The 15,710-nt window shown below is 32.6% G+C and overlaps 1 protein-coding gene across 1 annotated transcript; it reads right to left on the bottom strand.

Annotated features, from left to right (window-relative positions):
- Positions 1-14,120: 14,120 nt before the first annotated feature.
- LOC130451917 (uncharacterized) lies at positions 14,121-14,864 on the bottom strand. Its single transcript, XM_056791272.1, has one exon. It carries the CDS (start codon positions 14,862-14,864, stop codon positions 14,121-14,123), a length of 744 nt encoding a protein of 247 aa, XP_056647250.1.
- Positions 14,865-15,710: the final 846 nt, after the last annotated feature.

The raw sequence follows: 15,710 nt of genomic DNA, 5'->3' as shown, positions 1-15,710 counted from the left end.
ACCTCTAAACAGAACTAAATTTGTTTATTTCAAAGAAGATCTGTGTATATTTTAGGATTTAGCTTTACTTCGTTTATTATATGTATGTTTTAATACAATTTCATTGTTGTTCTATTTTATACTGTTCACTCCTTTATTGTATGAGCAGCTTGAAATTGTTGTTGTTAGGTTTAAATGTGCGTTGTATAGAGTGTGTTAAATAAAATTATTTATTGGAACAATAAATACTACTACAATAATTCTTTATAATAATAACTAAAAACTTAATTCACTGTCGACCATGCTTTCGACACCACCTTCAGTCTATCTACTCAGCTTCCCACTCTCTTCTTCTTTTTTGTATATGAAACACATTTTTCAGGTTTGACCACAGAACTATATTGTTTGTCAATATCAACACCCTCCCTCAAACCTATAAAATGTGAGAAATGAATTTAAAACATATAACACTTTTTCATCACAACAAATTTAACATTTTTACAAATTTAATAAACTTTTCATTTGTTAAGGCTTTACATCCGCTAGTTGCTCAGTAGTACATAAGTATTCAATCCTGACAATATTTTCATTTATTAAATCTAATACAAAATGTAACTTAACATCTATGTGCTTACATCTCTTGTTGTTTTCAAAATTTTGCAGTAGTTTAATGGCACTTTGGTTATCTTCAAATAAACAAACTGGTAAATCTAAAGTAAGATTTAAATCTTCTAACAAGTTTTTAATGTAAAGTAGTTGACCTGATGCAACACATACTGCCACAAATTCAGACTCTGTACTTGACAATGTTACAAATGGTTGCTTCTTAGAGCACCAAGAAATAATATTATTGAATAGTTTAAAACAATAACCACTTATAGATTTTCTATCTAAAATATCATTGGCCCAGTCTGCAAAACAGTATCCAACTAATTTACTGTCACCTTTGTAAAAATGCAATTTACAATTAACACCAAACTTTAAATATTTGAGCACTCTTAGAAGATGTTTGAAATGTTCGTCACTAGCGCAATCTTGAAACTGCCCAAAGAAACTAATACTGAAACAAATATCAGGCCTTGTGCCCATCATTATATACATCAAACTCCCCAAAAGTTCTTTATAAGGTAATTTTGTTTTTTGACTTTCTTCACATCTTTTTAAATTCAAATTTTTTTCGATAGAAGTTTTGACCTTCTTACAATTTTCTACATTGAATTTTTTTACTAAGGTATTGATAGCAGAAATCTAATCTAAAGTCATGACTCCACTTTTCTGATTCCTCTGTATTTTAATACCTAAGAAATCAAATTCATCATTAATACTTTTTTTTAATTTTGAACGTTTGACATAGCTTTAACTTAAGTTGATTGAGAAAAGTAGAATCATTGCACGCAATCAAAATGTCATCAACATACAGAAGTAAGTAGCATCTTATGCTTTGATCTTTTAAAATTCAAGTTTACCATTAAATCATTGAAGGTTTCATTCCAAGCTTTGGGTGCTTGTTTTAGTCCATATATTGCCCGATTTAGCATACAAACCTTATTTTTATCAGCAACTGTTACTTTAAGACCTTCAGGTAATTCCATGAATATTTTCTCTTTAACTTTACTATGTAAGAAAGCGTTTTTTACATCCAATTGTCCCAAAAGTAAATCATAATTATTACAAATACAAATTAGGATTCTTAAAGTGGAAAGCCTTGCTACTGGCGCATGTATCTGTCCAAACTCATTGAAATTATTTTGTTCAAATCCTCTTGCTACTAATCTCGCTTTATAACTAAAATTACCTGCACCGTCATCCTTAATTCTGAACACCCATCTGTTGCTTATTATATCCTCATTTTCTGGTCTTTCAACCAACTTCCATGTGTCATTATAGTTAAATGCATTTAGTTCATCTTCAATAGCTTTCTCCCAGCTTGGCCAATTTGAAGTTTTCTTCGCTTCTGTGTATGATTTCGGGACATCTGATATTTCGGAGATTAATGCTAAACAACTTATATCTAATTCAAAGTCATTGAATCTTAATGGTAACTTCACTTGTCTTTTAGGCCTTTCTTCTTCTGTACTATTTTCAACATTTTCAAGAATATTTTCTCTTGAATCTTGAATTCTCTCATTTAAACTAAGATTTTTTACTTCTTTTTCTTTACTATATTCATCTTCAAACTCTTCATTTTCAGCTTGAATATTACAATTTTTGTTTTCTTCTAAAGAGAAACAGCTTTCATTGAACAAAACATTTCTGGAATGTTTTCTTCTATTTTCTTCTTTATTCCAAAGTTTGTATCCATTTTCTGTGTATCCTATGAATCTGCATTTTTGACCTTTTTCATCCAGCTTATTTCTTAATGAATCAGGAATTCTTGTATATGCAATACAACCAAACACCTTCATATTAGCGACATTGGGTTTTTTATTGTAAAATAATTCAAACGGTGTTTTATTTTTAACTAAGCATGATTGAGTTCTATTTGTAATATAGGCGGCTGCAAGGATAGCATCTTCCCAAAATATTTTGTCCATGTTTGCTTGGATTCTCATAGATCTCGCCTTGTCCATCAGGGTCAGATTCATTCTTTCAGCAACTCCATTAAGCTGGGGAGTATAAGGAGGAGTGTGAGATATTTGTATACCCTTTTCAGAACAAAAATTTTGAATATTTTTAGAACGATATTCTCCACCATTATCACATCTAATTTTAGATATCCTTCTTGTGCAAAACAAAGATGCTACTTTTGCTTCATAATCTTTTAGACATCTAAATACCTCATCTTTATTTTTGATAATATAAACCATTACAAACCTGGAATAGTCATCAACAAAAGTTACAAAATATAAATTATCATTTCGAGAAACTGGTTTAATTGGACCACAAACATCCGTGTGTACAAGCTGTAATACTCTACTTGATCTAGATATCTTTGAGTAGTACGGAAAGCATTTTTGTTTACATCTTGCACACACATAGCATATGGTCTCCACTTCTGAATTTTCAAACTGCATCCCATCCACTAAATTCAAGTTTTTAATTTTTAAAAGTGAATTGTAATTTAAATGACTATACCTGAAATGCCAAAGTTGCTTATCTTTATTGTTGGCTGCCAAGATTGCAAATTTATTATTGTTATGCATAAAAATTATTTTATATAAATTGTTACATCTTGCACCTTTAACAAACACAGTTTTTCCTTTCTTTATAATGATTTTACCATCGACACAAACAATTTCAAAACCGACTTTTTCTATTGAAGAGATTGATAATAAATTCACTCTTAAATTTGGCACACATAGTACATTTTTTATTGTTATCGGCACATTTTTATTTTCTACTTTACTTACTGCTTCAATGTCTCCGATACAAGTAGCTTCCATGAACTTACCTTCTGCCAGCTGTATTATTTTGGGTTCTGTGAATCTATGCATATTCACCAACAGATCTTCTCTATTAACATAATGGTGTGTTGCTCCTGAATCTGCATACCATTCTGTCTTGCTTGTCTGAAAATCTTAGATTGCACAAAAAGCTATAGAATCATCTTCAAGTTTATTGTCGACCCCTGTTTTGGAATAACTAGCTCTATTAATGTCTTGACTCTGTTTATTATTCTTATTCCTAAAACACTGCTTAGCCTTATGTCCCATTTTACCACACACATGACATTTTATACCACAAATACTTGCAGAGTGCTCCATTTTACCACATTTAAAACATTTCAGTACCTTTTGCACTGTATTAAATGAAGAGGGCATCTCGCCAACATTTTTAAGACTTTTATCAAACTTTTTATTTACTGAAAACTCTAGAAACCTTTGTTTGACAAATTCTAGTTTGAGATCATCATCCGACATGGTTCGTAATGCTGTAACTACATTTTCAAATTCTTGTGGCATTGACAATAATAAGAAACATGACATATCAGATTCTTCAAAAGAGATTCCTAAATTTTTGAGTTCTCTAAAAACTCTGTCACATTTTGAGAAATGATCTTGCATATTCTTCCCATACTCATATTTCGGCCAATTAGTTCTTTTAGTAAATAAAATTTGGAACATGTACCTTTTTACTAAAAATTGACTCTAATTTTTGTATCATCTCATATGCTATCTCTGTTTCTTTCACATATTCTAGGTGAGTATCTGCTACACTTTGTATAATCACCATACAGGCTTTGTTATTTTTCTTTTGCCAATCATCATTCCTATTGCTTTGTGGTACTTCTTTTAGGATATCACTTAAATCCATTGCTTTTAATACGGAGTTTAACCGAAATTTCCAATTATCAAAGTTATCTCCATTAAATGGAATGATTCCATGTTTGTTTTCCATCCTCGCCATTTTTTCCTTTTTGTTATAGTAACCTTCTTTTAATTTTCCACTTTTAACACACTCCCTCTGGGCCCATAACCGATGTTAGGTTTAAATGTGCGTTGTATAGAGTGTGTTAAATAAAATTATTTATTGGAACAAAATGACTACAATAATTCTTTATAATAATAACTAAAAACTTAATTCACTCTGTCGACCATGCTTTCGACACCACCTTCAGTCTATCTACTCAGCTTCCCGCTCTCTTCTTCTTTTTTGTATATGAAACACATTTTTCAGGTTTGACCACAGAACTATATTGTTTGTCAATATTAACAGTTGTCACTATCGACTTGGGCTCCCCTGTGGTGGTTATTCCGAAACCAGATGGGAGTGTCCCACATACTTTTTCAAGCTGGATCCATATTAAGCATATTTGCTTTCGAAAGTATACCAGCGGGGCAGTGTCATTCAAACTATTACAAACCATAGAGGCATGTATAGGATGAATCGATTGAGAATCTGTATAATAACAGCTCCTTCTGAAATGGATGAGATCATTTGTCAATGTGCCATAGTTGACGAGTGTAAACAGAACATAACCCAAGCTGTGGCCTACATGCCTAGCCCCAGTAATGTTGATGAGGTGAGTGAGAACTGTATCCCAGACTACTCTAATAAATATCGATTTTTTCTCAGTAGATGAACACCGTATGTCTGTCTATAGAAATAGGGAAAACCGTGTGTTAGAGAGAGAGCAGCGAGACAATATGTAAGAGAGAGAGAGACTCCGTTTTTGCGCATGCGTGAAGTTATATATCCGTTGCGATGATAACAGCGGGAGCGCTGATATACCAGGTCGGTTAAAAGTCTTTGGGTTTTAAAAAATTATATATACCATTATTATTCGCTAATCTTGTAACATAAAAGTATAATGTATAAATAAAAAGAGATTTTTGTCAATGTAAGGTATCACGCACGTAATCAAGACAGATTCGTTGCGATGAAATACCAAGTCGGTTAAAAGTCTTTGGGTTTTAAAAAAATTATATATATACCATTATTATTCGCTTATCTTGTAACATAAAAGTATAACGTATAAATAAAAAGAGATTTTTGTCAATGTAAGGTATCACGCACGTAATCGAGACAGATTCGTTGCGATGATATACCAGGTCGGTTAAAAGTCTTTGGGTTTTTTAAAAATTATATATTCCGTTATTAATGTGATTGGAAATTAGTTGTTTGAGGATAGCAGAAGAGTGAAGATCATGTTAATCATTATATTAGCTGCAGTACTACGTTCAGTACTATGCGTTGTCGACCAACAGTATGCTATGAAGTATTTACACCGGTTCGGGTACGCAAATGAAAATGATTTGACTAAACTTGAGGATTATTTGTTGAGTTTTCAAGAAAGATATAATATCCCTGCAACGGGAGAATTAGATGAAAATACAATTCAACTTCTAAATAGACCAAGATGTAACGTGAGTGAAGCAGCTTCCGACGATGATCATTCTTTTAGAGTTAAATCAAAATGGTCAAAATTTGATTTGAAATGGTATTTCCCTCAGGCAACTCCAGAATATCTTAAAGTAACCAAAAAGGCTTTTGAAGTGTGGAGTAACATTTCAAAGTTTAAATTTGAATTAATACACAAAATACGGCCTTATGCTCCCGATATATCTATTACAGTTGTACGGGGAAAGCACTATTTTCGAGCAAATTGCCAAGGTAGAGGTGAGTGCTCCAGTACATTTGATGGTCCCGGAAAGGTGTTGGCACATGCTTATTTCCCAAAAGGCAACAGTTGTATAGAGCTTCATATTGATGCTGATGAGAAGTGGGATTTAAGTTTGGATGGATCAAGTTCAGAAGATCATACTAGCCTACTTATGGTATTAATTCATGAAATTGGGCATATTTTAGGAATTGCTCACAGTGATATTGAGACAGCAATAATGTATCCATGGTATCAATTCAACATTGCTCCTAAATTGGATGAGGATGATAAAATGGCCCTTGAAGCTCTTTATGGACCAATCAATACATATGTAAATAATCCTTTCAAACCCACATCAGCGCTGCCACCGACTACAAAGACACTTGCACATGAACCAAATGAACCGGATAAAAATTTATGCGACATAACACCGGAGTATATGTTCATTGCCATGGCTGGTGAATTTGAAAATTATCATTTATATATTATTAATGAAAATTCCCTATGGAAAATTGATTTGAACTCGAAACTTATTCCCTCGCAACCAGAAATACTCGATGATTATTTACTTGAAGAAGTGGGTCCCATAATTCAGATTTTTCAAAGTTCTTCAGATAATTTAATAACAGTCAAAGACCGTAAATACTATATATTTTCCCGCTCTACAAATACTTGAGGAAAATAATTTAATTACACCTAAGAATTCTCAAATAAACACAATGTTTCAAAGCAATCATGGGAAAATATATGTATTTTATAATAACAGTAATTGTATTGAATTTGACAAGAACTTGAAAACTGTTCGGAATAGAGGACAAATAAAAGATATTTTCCCTGGACTACCCACAGATGTTACAGGAGCATTCCAGTACATTGACGGACACATGTACTTTTTCAAAAACACCACATACTACAAATATAATGAGTTTACCAAAAAACTTGTTGCAGCCGGACCCTTTAATTGGAACGTGTTCGATATTCCATGTCCAAATGGAGACCTTTTAAATCATCTCAAAATTTTATTAACAAAAATAATTTCTTTTTATTAATAATGTTGTATATTTTGAAATAAACTCTCATTGAATTTTTTTTTTTTTTTGGAAATTCCCGAACGCCAATCTTAAGATAACTTTTACCTATTAATAAGAAATTTTTTGATAACGCAGGAAATTGATAAGAATATTTCTAAACCAAATGGACCACATGTACAGGAAATAGTGAAAATTTATTAGAATACTCGGAAACCATATGGACCACATTTACAGGAAATTACAAAATTACAAAATTGCCGCAAATAAAATATTTTTTCTAGAACATTCTATCACAATCGTATGGAGATAGTGCCATGAGTATAAATAAGATGTTGCATTGTGTTGGAGTCAGTCTCTTCCACTGCCAGCAAGAGAAAAACCATCTCTGAAGAACAAATTCTAGTATCTGTTAAAAAATTGTGCCTCTCTCTCTTTTCAGATGGATTTAAAAAAAATTAACGCAACGTCTCTAATTACAGAGAGAAATCCAATAACAAAAATACAAGATCTACCTTTGAATACTCTGAGGGCTATAAAGAAGGCAAAAATAGTCAATTCCAAATTCGGAGAATCAGTTTTATTGGATTTAGATACAGAAGTAGTGTTTTTACCGCAAAGAGTCACAAGTGTCTACAAACCAGTCATTGAAGAATTTGAAAAGGAAAAATATGGAATTATATTCAAGGGATTAGTGGATGTTGGAAAAAATCAACGGCTAGCGTCATTTGAAATTGAGGAACTATAGACGTGCCTAAGACACACACAAAGAGAGAGAGGTGAGTACCATGAATATTGCAAAAAAAACTGAAAATTTACTGCAAGTCATTAAAAATGTCAGAAAAATATTGTTTGATAAGATAACGGATAGAGAAGTTGAAAATATGGTTGAATCGATTGAAAAAACAAATTAAAGTATGTAATTTGACAATTAAAAAAGGAGGACTGCATGTAGGTACAATTAGGAAATTACAAACATACATAGGAAATTTCAAACATTTTAAACAACTTATTTCAAATAGGAATATAGGTATGAGGCTGAATAATAAACTGAAAAATAGGGTTAAATGGGAAAATGTAGCTTCTGCATTTACAAGAAGAATTAAAACCGGACTTATAGTAAATTTATATCATAAGGACTTAACGCAATTTTTAAATGATTGTCAAATAATTTTTAAAAATAAAATAAGGGAAATTTTTAGGAAAAAATATTCTGTTGTTAAAGTTTATGTTTGTTTTTGTGGAGAGTTCATTAAAAAATCTGGTGAAAATGAAATTTTTAGTTTCCATTATTTTATGACTAAAAATTCTATTATCGATGTATCGACCGATATAGAGCGATGGTTTTTCGAGAACGTCAAAGATAAAATTAATTTTAAATTATCAGAATTTCAAGAGAGGGACTCGGGTTTTGCATTAAGTAAAATTATTTCTTTAGAAGTAAATATCAATAAATTTGAAATTGGAAATGGCTTATCTTATATTAAAATTCCAGAACCTATTCAAAAAAAGCGAGGGTGCATAAACATTAAAAATTCTGACCAAGCATGTTTTTATTGGTCAATTGTTAGTGCTTTGTACCCAGCCAAAAATAATAAAGAACTCACTTCCTCATATCCATATTATAGCACAGTCTTGAATACACAAGACTTGGAAGCTCCTATGCCCCTGCATCAAATTTCAAAGTTTGAAAAATCTAATAACATTTCCGTCAATGTCTATGCCTTGGATTTAATTGAAATAAATAATAAAAAACCATTTTACAAAGTATATCCAGTAAGACTTGCTAAATCAATACACGAGAAACATGTAAATCTTTTATTAATTCATAATACATATTTTCCAAAGCTAAACGATTATGAAGCACCTCCTATAGATAATGACAATTCAGAAATCACATATCACTACTGCTGGATCAAAGATTTGTCACGTTTAATTAATAGTCAGTTAAGTAAAACTACATATAAAAAATTTATTTGCAATCGCTGCATAAATTATTTCAGCAGTGAAAGTAAATTGAATGTCCACTTGAAATTATGCTCTGAATTAAATAATTATAAAATGTCTTTTCCAAAATATGAATCTGTTAGTTTTAGAAATTATATTATGCCGACTTTGAGTGCATGCTAGAACAATTTACAGATAAAACACAGCTTCATAATAAGATAAATAAATATCAAAAACATATAGCATATAGTGCTGGTTACTATGTAAAATGTAGCTACAACGAAGACTTGAGTTTTTTCAAGAGCTACAGAGGTAGAGATTGCATGGATTGGTTTGCAAATGAATTATCGAATTTAGCTGAAAGTATTAAATCAGAAATTAAAACTATTACACCTATGGAAGAAAAACCAGATTTACGTGTGGCAACAATGTGTCACATATGTGAAAAGGGTTTTTCCTCTACAGATATCATTGTTAGAGATCACGATCATTTTACGGGGAAGTTTAGAAATTTTGCACATCAAGCATGCAATTTAAATTTCAAAAAACTGTTTGTTGTACCTACAGTTTTCCATAACTTAAGTAACTACGATAGCCATTTCATCATTTCGGAATTAAGTAAAAGAGGAAACATCAGTTTACTCCCCATAAATAAAGAAAAATACATTTCATTTACACTGAACGATTCAGATACAAATATAAAATTTCGATTCATAGATTCACTGAGGTTTTTGGGTGCTTCCTTGGAAGAATTGGCTGCTACATTGAATGATAATGATTTAAAAATTTCCAAAAGAGAATTTAGTAATTTAAGTGTCGAACAATTTAAATTAATAGCCAAAAAAGGGGTTTTCTGTTACGATTTTATAGATAGTTGGGAAAAATTAAATACTTGTGAACTACCACCAATAGAGGCATTTTATAATAAATTGGAGGATAAAAACATCAGTATTGAGAAGTATTCTTATGCTCATGCAGTGTGGAAAACATTTGATATTGAAAATTTGGGTCAGTATTCTGATCTGTACTTAAAGACCGATGTTTTACTTTTATCAGATGTTTTCGAACAATTTCGAAGAAAATGTTCAATTACTTATGGTTTAGACCCTGCATGGTACTATACAATGCCTGGATATACTTGGGACTGTATGTTGAAATATGTAGGATGTAAATTAGAGTTATTGCATGACGTAGACATGATCATGTTTATCGAGAAAGCAATTCGAGTACTTACTCTACCTGGACGTCAATAATTTATACGGGTGGGCTATGTGTGAACCATTACCATACGGAGGATTTGAATGGTTAGATAATGAAAATTTTGATGTTATGTCTGTGGTAGATAATTCTTCCGTAGGATATATATTACAAGTAGACTTGGAGTATCCACATGAATTACATGATCTTCACAGAGATTTTCCATTTGCTCCCGAACACCGCAAGCCTGTAGGCTCAAATTATTCCAAATTAATGACAACGCTTTATTGTAAAAAAGAATACACAGTTCACTATCGTAATTTAAAACAAATGTTAGCCAACGGTTTGAAAATTAAAAAGATACATAAAATTCTGAAATTCAATCAATCTGCATGGCTGCGGCCCTATATCGAACTAAATGCTCGTTTGAGGGCTGCGGCTACCAATGACTTTGAGAAAAATTTATATAAATTGGCAAATAAAGCTGTGTTTGGAAAGACGATGGAAAATATACGGAAGCACCGAATTGTAAAACTTGTTAAAACCTGGAATGGTCGATACGGCGCCAAAAATTTGATATCTAGTGTTAGGTTTCATAGTCGAACAGTTTTTAATGAAAACCTAATTGCAGTAGAACTCACTAAATCAGAATTGGTTTTCAATAAGCCTCTTTATGTTGGTATGACAGTTTTGGATTTGTCGAAGCTGTGTATGTATCAATTCCATTATGATTACATGATTCCGAAATTGGGTATTGATAGATGTAAATTAATGTACATGGACACAGACAGTTTTGTGTATGAGCTCATCTGTGATGATGCATATGAGGAGGTGCTAAAAGCTGATTTAACAAAATTCGATACTTCAGATTACCCCATCAATAATAACTATAATATTCCACAGGTAAATAAAAAAGTTCTGGGAGTTATGAAAGATGAAAACAAAGGCCAAATTATGACTCATTTTGCAGGCTTGAGGTCTAAAATGTATTCTTTTAAAGTTCAATCAGGTGCAATAGTAAAAAAGGCAAAAGGAGTTCGATATAATGTAGTAAAAAACAAAATAAATTTTGAAGATTATGTAAACTGTTTAAATGATTTCAAAGAAAAAAATATTACTCAACGCTGTATTAGGTCATATGCTCATAACGTATATAGCATAGAACAGACAAAAATTGCGCTAAGTCCTCATGACGATAAAAGATATTTGATTACCAATAGTTATGATACGCTGCCGTGGGGTCATTATAGTATTCCAGACTTACTCTCTTGTAGATAATGAACTCCTCAACATTAATGGGATTATGCATCATAAAAATTTGTGAAACGATAAAGTCAGCAGCCGATTTCGCAGAGCAATCCCCTCTTCCTCGGAAATTGACCAAAAAAATTGCGAAAAAATTTCCTGTTTACAAATGGAATGCGATGATAAAAGAGGCTGAGAGTAATCCAAATTCTTCATCCATTGGAATAGAATATATTGACTATAATAAAGAAATACCGTTATATTTAAGAAACACTATATTAAGTAAAACAAATTGGGGAGATATGTTTGAAGAATCTACTTACTGCCTATGGTCTAGTGGATATTGGCTTCCACAAAATCGTATAAATGTTTGTAAATCATGTTATTTTGTATTTAGAACGGTCCATAAATATTTAAAAAAGAACATTTTTGTTAATTATGATCACTGTCATGAAGTATTTGATGGTGACGAAATTGTTGAATGTGTATATCAAGAAATGTCCTATTGGTGTCAGAGTTGTTTTAACAAAGTCTTATTCATGATAAAATCACATGAGTCCTATATTAATAATTTACATGAGATGCCTAGAAATAATCGTTTTGATGATTCTGATATAGACAGTGACATTGATACTTTTGAGGCCGCTATGCAGTAAAAACAATATTCATGGAATGTATCTCTCTCTCTCTCTCTCTCTCTCTCATAAATGTAGAATATTGTCGTTTTCTTATTATAAAATTATTCCTGTGTTTTTGCGGTATTATGAACGGTGGCGGTTCATAATGCCACATCAAAAAATATCTGTTTTATCATAGTTTTTTAGTATGCGTTTTAGGTGATTTATATGAGCGTTGTTAGTGTTAGACATAAGTCTGTGCCCAACAGGGCTTTATTAGAAATGTATTTTTATTTTTTTTTCTTTCCACTGGTCATTGTGATGTCATCCTTCATGTATAAGTGTTTTCTTATAATAAAATTATTTTTAAAATTCTTGTGTGTTTTTGTTAGTTTCCAATATATCTTTATGTAATAGCAGTAAAAACAATATTCATGACATGTATCTCTCTTGTCGTTGCGTCAAACGTCACATCGTTACGTCAAACGTCACGTCGTTAAGTCAAACGTCAAGTGTTGCGTCAAACGATCATCAAACGTGTCTACGTATGAGAATGTCCTCTTTCGTAATATGTCTTCAGAAGAGTACAGACGTCGAATTGAAGAGTTTATTAATAGCATTGGTGAATTAAAGAAAGATATTGCTTTCTATGGAGATAAAAGTGAGGTTATGAAACAAATGCAGAATCTTAGTTTATTTGATAAGTAAGTGACGTGGAGCAGTCTTCACTGGGGGTTGCCTGAAGAGGTCCATCAGTTGGCCCGTAGACTGCCGCAAACTACTTATCCGTTAAGACGTATTCAACCTACACCATGTTCAACAGAACAGAAGGGGATATAAAAAATGAAATTAATTCTGTTTTTGCTATGTCATGTGTAATATTAGTGGCTGTATTTGTTTTAATTTTAAAAATTATTTTGAAAATTGTAAAACGAAAATTCCAATCTTCATGTAATATAAAAGTTGATGAATATACAGAGTGTTTCAATAAAACCCATATTTTAAAAAAAACTTTATTTATAATGGTAATACAGTATTTAAAAACCAGTGACGGAGACGTTGTACATTTCTTTCAGTACATGAAAATAGTCCAGATGCGTGACAGGGGTTTGGATCTTGAGCAAAGTTTCCAGTTTCACAGGGTGTACCATCAAATTTGCAAACGTCAATAATAAGTGGAAAAATACCGAAAATGTGACATTTCTTTTGCAGAAAGTCGACTTTTTGTTGTCCTCGAACGTAAATATAGTCTGCGGCATACAATAACTTGCTTTCTAATATTTCATTTACTTTAGAATATTCTACATCTCCTGAAGAGTATCGAATGCCGTGCACATTTCTTTCCAAGTATGATGTGGTCTTTTTGTCCTCGTTACTTAATGTAGAAAACGGTTGCGGTGGTAAAAATATGTAATGTGAACTTTTGAAGCCAATTTCTATGGTGAGCTCTTTGGCAACGAAAAGACCGTCTACGACAAAACCTTGAATGTCTACAAAAGCTACTCTCATGTTGACGTCTTCTCGAACACTAACTCACAACATCTAGTTCAAGCTTTTAACAATTTCGGTGAGGGGGAAGTATTCCATTACACAATCGTGAATTATGATACAATAGACTTTGGTATTTTCGGAATAACCTATGTTTGCTTCAATGTCAAGTTTCACATCGACTGTGGATGCCTTCATGCTTTCCTCCTGTTTTGAACAATCGATAACAAACAATGCTCGTTTCTTGAAAGAAGAATAATCCAGCAGGGGGCGCTTCTATGTGGAGTTTGCGTAGTTGGGATAGAATTCAGTATAGTTAAAATAGGCTTCATTGTAATCAGTTTTAGCGAAATCCAATTGCATTCTTTCATTGGGCCAATAATCACCATTAAGTGACAGTCTTATACTTTGTACGTCGGCATTGTCAAATAAAGTCGGGTCAGCTGTACTCAAGTTACGTTTGTCGGTTTGAAAGAAAACAATAACAAAACGAGGTCTTTCAACTGAAGTGGATGTCTTGACAGCCCAAACTTCATGTCTTGCTCCTTTAGTAATTGAGGGTAATTCGTGTAACTCTCACTTCCTAAATGGAATAACTATAGGTTGATCTTTTTGAATGGATTTCATGAGATTTAATTTTATGTCGTCATTAGGAAAGATATGTTTAACTTTTAGCTCAACGCTTGTAATGTTTATTTTAGCTGTTGTAGTGGAGAGCGTTCCAGAGACATTCTTTTCAGTAATATATAAGCAATCATTATCAGTTCGTGCCCGAACTAGTCGTATTGTTTGACGCCCACATGTAATCATTGAATAATCGTTGAAAATGCTGAAAATATGTTTGAGAGGTATTTGAAGGTTGAAGGACTTGTCGCTAACATTCAGAATAGGATCTTTCGGGTAATTCCAGCCGGCTATAGCCATATGATTGGAATCTTCTTGGTTATAACAAGTCATAGTACGTACGGCACTCACTATTCCAGGATCCCGAACTGTTTCCATTTCCCTGGCACTTTCACTGTACGTACATGAATCGAATAGAAAGGCTCCAACATTATTTGCTAATTTTACGTCACCAGCTCCATGTATTTCAAGCGAACCTTTAATGCACAACAAAGTTTCGCTCATTGCAAAGAACGAATCAACCTGATTAATGCTAAACTCCACAATGTCACTGCAATTGAATGACTTTATAAATGGAGCATAGGTTCTGTATTCAGCCTTTCGAATTGAATCGTCAAACATCGGCTTACGGTAGATATCAAACATTGGAGGCATGTTGTCGTTTTGGCGTTGACGTTTTCCATACATTGTTGTCATTTTTCAATTTAAAACCCAACGATTGCAGAACCAATTTGTTTGCGAACGTGAGTTGCTTCAGCTTTGATGGTAGCTTATCTAATGAAGTTGAATGCTCTGTAGACTGTCTTTTATGATTTATTATTAGTCCCATTTGCTTCGCGCGCTCTAAGCTCCAACACTAACGTACTTAGTTCTCCACGAAAGTTTACAGGCTGACCGTCTTGGTCTAAAGCGATGACGGTGATATTGGTTATTTCACGTTGTGGTATAACAGGTAAATAGAGCAAATTATGAGGAATTTCGTCTATGGAATATCCTGGATCCACTTGTATGACGAATTCGTATATGGTATGAGCAGGTCTGTTTGCATCGAAGGCTCCAGTAGTAATGTTACAATCGAAGCGAATACTAGATACTTTAATGATTTTGACGGGGAGATCTGACGAGTGTATTTTGTTTGCGTCGAGTATTTTCGGTGGAAAACCCAAAATTCTCCCAAGACTATTATCTTCTTTGAATGAAATTTTGTATTTACTGGAAATTTCACATTTCAACGTTTTGTGATTGGGTTTTAGTGAAAATATACCCTCTGGTCTAGTTGAATTGTCCACACCCAATTTATCTCGTATAAACGCTTCAATATCGACAATTTCGTAACATCCTATGGGAAAATCAAAACTTTGAAGCTTGCCCTTGGTATCGTAGTAGTAAAACTTACAAACTTACTTAAAACAATACAATGTTTGGTATACTGTGATAAGAATGAAAAGATCGCAAAGCTATTTCGTAATCATTATTCGGATCGAGCACAATAGGCGTAGTAGGTTGAAAGGTAAATTCATAATTGATGCTGTTTACTCTCAG

Source organism: Diorhabda sublineata, chromosome Y, assembly GCF_026230105.1.
Source record: "Diorhabda sublineata isolate icDioSubl1.1 chromosome Y, icDioSubl1.1, whole genome shotgun sequence".
Lineage (NCBI taxonomy): Eukaryota > Metazoa > Arthropoda > Insecta > Coleoptera > Chrysomelidae > Diorhabda > Diorhabda sublineata.
The sequence above is the reverse complement of the archived record's forward strand: the minus strand, read 5'-3'. Positions and strand labels throughout refer to the sequence as shown.